Source organism: Calypte anna, unplaced genomic scaffold (assembly GCF_003957555.1).
Source record: "Calypte anna isolate BGI_N300 unplaced genomic scaffold, bCalAnn1_v1.p scaffold_118_arrow_ctg1, whole genome shotgun sequence".
In the NCBI taxonomy this organism is placed as follows: Eukaryota; Metazoa; Chordata; class Aves; order Apodiformes; family Trochilidae; genus Calypte; species Calypte anna.
The window spans coordinates 21,734-27,591 of NW_022045430.1; the positions used below are offsets into that span (position 1 = coordinate 21,734).

Below are 5,858 nucleotides of genomic sequence, written 5' to 3' on the forward strand. Positions count from 1 at the left end.
TTGCGGGGCTCTGAGGGGAGCTCCAGCCGCTCCCAGCCGCCATTCCGCTCTCCCCACGCTGCCGGAAGCGGCACCTCAAGCCCCGCCCTCCGCCATTTTCTCCGGGGCCGCCGCGCTGCGCATGCGCGACTCTCGGCCCCGCCCCTCCCTTCGGCCACGTCGCGCGCGCGCCCGGGAGGGTGGGAGGTGCCAAGGGAGGAAAACGCGCTTCCCATTGGTCAGCGCTCTGCCGGCGGCCCCGCCCCCTCGAGCTGATTGGTCGGATGTCGGCGGCGGGGAGGGAGGGGTCGGCGGGAAGAGGCGGCGCTGCCTCAGTCATGGCGGGGCTGGCGCTGGTGGCGGGGCTGCTGGCGGCTGCGCTGCGGGCTGCGGGTACCGGGCAGGGGGAGGGTCCCAAGGGCGTGGGGGCTCTGAGGGGGTCTTGGGGGCTCTGTGAATGTCCTGAGGGGGGGGTTTGAGGGTCCTGGAGTGGTCTTGGGGACTCTGTGAGGGTCCTGAGGGGGGGTTTCGAGGGTCTTGGGGGGGTCTTGGGGACTCGGGGAGGGTCCTGGGGGAGGGTCCTGGGGTTTTTGAGGGTCGTGCGGGGGTCCCGGGGTTTTTGAGGGTCCTGGAGGTGTCTTGGGGGTTCTGTGAGTGTCCTGAGGGGGGGGGTTGAGGGTCCTGGGGGGATCTTGGGGACTCTGTGAGGGTCCTGGGGGAGGGTCCCGGGGGTTTTGAGGGTCCTGGGGAGGTCTTGGGGACTCTGTGAATGTCCTGAGGGGGAGGGTTGAGGGTCGTGGGGGGGTCTTGGGGACTCTGTGAGGGTCCTGGGGGAGGGTCCTGGGGTTTTTTGGGGTCGTGGGGGGGTCCTGAGGACTCGGTGAGGGTCCTGGGAGGGGGTCCCGAGGTCTTTAGGGGTCCGGGGGGGGGGGGGCGTCTTGGGGACTCTGTGAGTGTCCTGAGGGGGGTCTTGGGGACCCTGTGAGGATCCTGGAGGGGGTCTTGGGGGGCCCTGGAGACTCTGTGAGTGTCCTGGGGGGGGGTCCTGGGGTCCCTCCCCCCCGAATGATTTCTGAGGGCTGAGGAGAGAAGGAAACTGATGGATGGGGGGGGGGGGGGGGTCTTGGGGCTTTTCTGAGCCCAGGAAGTGGTGTGTGGGGGTCTCCCTGCACCCCCCTTCTTTCTCCAATCTCCCCCCTCCCAAATTCTCCTCTCCCCCCCCCCAGCTGAGCCCTGTCCCTCCCCCACCATCGTCCCCTCCTATTACACCACATCCGATGCCGTCATCTCCTCCGAGAGCGTTTTCCTGGTGGAAATCTCCTTGGTCTGTCAAAACGGAGCTCAGGTCAGGCCTGGGGGGGGCCAAAATATTTTATTTTTTTGGGGGGAGAGCCTCTCAATCCCCCAAAACCCCTTTTTTTTATAATTCTTTTCCCTTACAGAACGTAGCTCTTTACGCCGACGTCAACGGCAAGCAGTTCCCTGTCACCCGTGGCCAGGATGTGGGGAGGTACCAGGTGGGGCTGGGGGGGGTCTAATAAAGATCTGGGGGGGTCTAAACTTTATTTTTGGGCTTTTTTAATATTTTATTGCCCCCCAACCCCCAGGTTTCTTGGAGCTTGGAGCACCGGAACGCCCACTCGGGAACCTACGAGGTGAAGTTTTTCGACGAGGAATCATACAGTGCCCTGAGAAAGGTGGGGAAAACCCCTCCAAACCCCCCCCCAATCAATCAGGCTGCTCCAAGGTGTGCCCCCCCCCCCTTCTGAACCCCTTTTTTTTATGCTTGTCCCCCTCTTTTCCTCCTCGTTAGGCTCAGAGGAACAACGAGGACGTGTCCCGCATCCAGCCTCTCTTCACTGTCAACGTTGACCACAGGGTGGGTTTTTTTTTGGGGGGGGGGGTGATTTGGCTGCATCCAGTTGGCAGCAGGTCACTAGTGGTGTCCCCCAGGGATCAGTGTTGGGCCCAGTGCTGTTCAGTATCTTTATTGATGGTTTAGATGAGGGGATTGAGTCCATTATGAGGAAATCTGTGGATCAGCTGGAAGGCAGGAGGGCTCTGCAGAGGGACCTGGACAGACTGGAGAGTTGGGATGATCCCAAGGGGATGAGGTTCAACACAACAACCCCATGGGGAGCTCCAGGCTGGGCACAGAGTGGCAGAAAGGGACCTGGGAGTCTGGATTGCCAGGAAGGTGACCATGAGCCAGCAGTGTGCCCAGGTGGCCAAGAAGGCCAATGGCATCCTGGGCTGGCTCAGGAAGAGCGTGGCCAGCAGGTCCAGGGAAGGGATTCTGCCCCTGTGCTCAGCCCTGGTGAGGCCACAGCTTGAGTCCTGTGTCCAGTTCTGGGCCCCGCAGCCCCTCAGGAAGGAGCTTGAGGTGCTGGAGCAGGTCCAGAGAAGAGCAAGGAGGCTGTGAAGGGATCCAGCAGAATTGCTGTGAGGAAGGGCTGAGGGAGCTGGGGGTGTTGAGGCTGGAGAAGAGGAGGCTCAGGGGAGACCTCATCACTCTCTCCAGCTCCTTCCAACCCAGCCAGTTCTATGATTTGAGGGAGGGGGCAATGCTTGGACCCCCCCCCTCAATTTTTGGGGGGTCAGCAACTGCTTGGACCCCCCCTCAATTTTGGGGGGGGTCCTGAAGGGTTTTGGGCAGAAATTGGGGGGATTTAGTTTTTTTTTTTTTTTCAAGAGGGGAGGGCCTCAATATTTTAGGGGGTGGGGGGCTTATCAGTGACACCCCCCCCTATTTTTTTTTTTCTTTTTTAGGGTGCTTGGAACGGGCCCTGGGTGTCAACAGAGGTTGTAGCAGCTGCCATCGGGCTCCTGGTTTATTATTTGGCTTTCAGCACCAAAAGCAGCATCCAGGCATAAGACCCCCCCCCCAAAAAAAAAAACCCAAAAAGCTCCTCCCTCCCCCCCCCCAAAAAAAAAAATCCCTGAATATCGTGGTGAGTTAAAAAAAAAAATAATAAAAAAAGCTTGAAAAGAATCAGAAGTAGAAAAGGGAAATTGAAGGGCTGAAACAGCACAAAACCCCCCCAAAAAAAATAAAACAGAAAAACCAAGCCCCTCCTCCCCAAAAAAATTCCCCCCCCCTTGAATGTTCTAGTAAATTAAAAAAAAAAAAAAATTAACCAAACACCCCCCAAAAAGAATAAAAAACGTGGTGGGGGAGGGGCTAAAGGGAAGTCCCCTCCCCAAAGTGACCATTTTGGGTGCTCCTCACCCATTTTGGGGTTAAATGAGGGGGAAAGAGGCTGCCCCCCCCCCCCCCAAATCCCCACTAAAAGTCTCTGCCCCCTGTTCTGTTCTGACGTCATCAATGACCAAGCAGGATGACGTCATGAGGGGGGGGAGGGGTTTCCCATCAGCCCTTGGGTAGCAGCCAGGAAAGGGGGGAGGGGAGGGGGGGTTTAACCCCTTCCTGCCCAGGGGACACCCCCCCCATGGGTGTGGTCGAGGGGGCGTGGTTACCCCATCGGAGGGCGGGGCTAGGTGTGGCAGGAGGCGGGGTTAAACCCTGGGTGGGCGGGGCTAGGCGATAGGGGCGTGGTCATTCGTGGGGGGGTGGATACGCCTCATGGGTTGGGTTTGGGGGGCGTGGTCACAGCCTCGGTGGGCGGGGACAGGCGATAGGGGGCGTGGTCATTCGTGGGCGGTGGATACGCCTCATAGGGGTTGGGTTTGAGGGGCGTGGTCACAGTCCCGGTGGGCGGGGTCAGGCGATAGGGGGCGTGGTCATTTGTGGGGGGGTGGATACGCCTCATAGGGGTTGGGTTTGGGGGGCGTGGTCACAGCCTCGGTGGGCGTGGACAGGCGCGGCAGGGGGCGGGGTCACGGCGCGGGGGGCGTGGCCGAGGCGCTCGGGTTCTGTCAGCCCCGCGGCAGCCGCAGCCCCGAGCAGGAGCCAGGAGGTAGGAAGGGGGGGGGGGGGGGGGGGGAGGATTTGGGGGGGTTTTGAGGGGGTTTTGGGGGGATTCTTGAGGATGCTGAGGGTGCGGAGGCCGAAGGGCAAAGGCTGCTGGGGGGGGAGGGAGAGGGGGGATTCCCGTGGGGCTGAGCTGAGGGGAGAGATGGAGAGGAGAAAAGGGGGGGAGGGGGTCCCTGAGGGGGCTGTGGGGATGGGATGAGGTAAAAAGGTTCCGGAAGGGAGGGGTGAGGGAAAAGGGGGGGGTTGTGAGGTAAATAGGGGTCTATAGGAGGGGTTTGTGAGGTAAATAGGGGTCTATAGGGGGGGTTGTGAGGTAAATGTGGTTCTATAGGGGCTCTATAGGGTGGGGCTGAGGTAAATAGGGGTCTATAGGGGGGGTCTGTGAGGTAAATAGGGGTCTATAGGGGGGGTTTGTGAGGTAAATGTGGTTCTATAGGGGGCTGAGGGGTGGGGCTGAGGTAAATAGGGGTGTATAGGGGGGTTCTGTGAGGTAAATTCGGTTTTATAGGGGATTTTGTGAGGTAATTGGGTTCTATAGGGGGGGTTGTGAGGTAAACAGGGGTCTATAGGGGGCTTGTGAGGTAAATGTGGTTCTATAGGGGCTCTATAGGGTGGGGCTGGGGTCAGGGTGGCTCTATAGGGTCTCTGGGGGGTCTCTGGGGTCCCTGTGGGTGCTTTATGGGGCTGGGGGGTCTATAGGGTCCCTGCGTCGTCTCTATGGGGCTGGGGGGGCTCTATAGGGACTCTGGGGGGGGTCTAGAGGGACCCTGTGCGCTGGGGGGGGGGCTCTATAGCTCTATAGGATCCCTGCGTGGTCTCTGGGGGGGTCCATAGGGTCCCTGTGGGTGCTCTGTGGGGCTGGGGGGGTCTATAGGGTCTCTGGGGGGGTCTATAGGGTGTCTGGGGGGGTCCATAGGGTGTCTGGGGGGTTCCATAGGATCTCTGGGGGGGTCCATAGGGTGTCTGGGGGGGTCCATAGGGTGTCTGGGGGGTTCCATAGGATCTCTGGGGGGGTCCATAGGGTCTCTGGGGGTCTATAGGGTGTCTGGGGGGGTCCATAGGATCTCTGGGGGGGTCCATAGGGTCTCTGGGGGGGGTCCATAGGGTCCCTGTGGGTGCTCTGTGGGGCTGGGGGGGTCCATAGGGTGTCTGGGGGGGGTCCATAGGGTATCTGGGGGGGTCCATAGGGGTCTGGGGGGGTCCATAGGGTATCTGGGGGGGTCCATAGGGTGTCTGGGGGGGTCTATAGGGTGCTCTATAGGGTCCCGGCCTGCATCCAACAGATGGGTGGGGCCGTGAGGGGGGGGGGGTGGGGGGGGATCCCGATGTCACCGTCCCCACCTCCCCCTTTGAGGGGGGTGGAGTGGGGTGGGGGGGTCCTTTGGGTGCTGGGTCCCATCCCCCCCCCGTTAGCCCCCCCCCCCCCCCTAATTTCCCTACAGGTGCCCCGGGCCCGCCCCTCCCCCCACCTGCAGGATCCTGGGGGGGGGGAGGGGAAGGGCGGGGCTGGGGGGGGTGAGGGGGGGGTCACCCCTCGGTCCCCTCCCCCCCCCCCCCAGGAATTTGGGGACAACAAGGGGACCCTTGTTCTGCTGCTTCCGCCCTGGGGGGGGGGACAGAGGGGGGGGGGGAAATCAGGGGGGGTCCCTTGCACTTCTGGGTCCTTTATGGAGTGGGGGGATTGAAATGGGGGGGGATTGAATTGGGGGGGGATTGAATTGGGGGGGGTTTGAACTGTGGGGGGGAGGTTGAAATGGGGGGGATTGGATTGCGGGGGGATTGAATTGAGGGGGGGGGATTGAATTGGGGGGGGGGGTTGAATTGGGGGGGGGATTGAATTGGGGGGGATTGAGGGGGGGGGAATGAATTGGGGGGGGATTGAATTGAGGGGGGGGATTGAATTGGGGGGGGATTGGATTGGGGGGGATTGAAGGGGGGGGATTGA

General features: G+C 61.3%; 1 protein-coding gene across 1 annotated transcript; it reads left to right on the plus strand.

The window, feature by feature from the left end:
• The first annotated feature begins 297 nt into the window (after positions 1-297).
• SSR4 (signal sequence receptor subunit 4) lies at positions 298-2,876 on the plus strand. The gene is made up of 6 exons (XM_030468458.1): positions 298-372; positions 1,206-1,324; positions 1,422-1,496; positions 1,587-1,676; positions 1,793-1,858; positions 2,749-2,876. Exons 1-6 carry the CDS (start codon positions 318-320, stop codon positions 2,851-2,853), a joined length of 510 nt encoding a protein of 169 aa, XP_030324318.1. The 5' UTR covers positions 298-317; the 3' UTR covers positions 2,854-2,876.
• Positions 2,877-5,858: the final 2,982 nt, after the last annotated feature.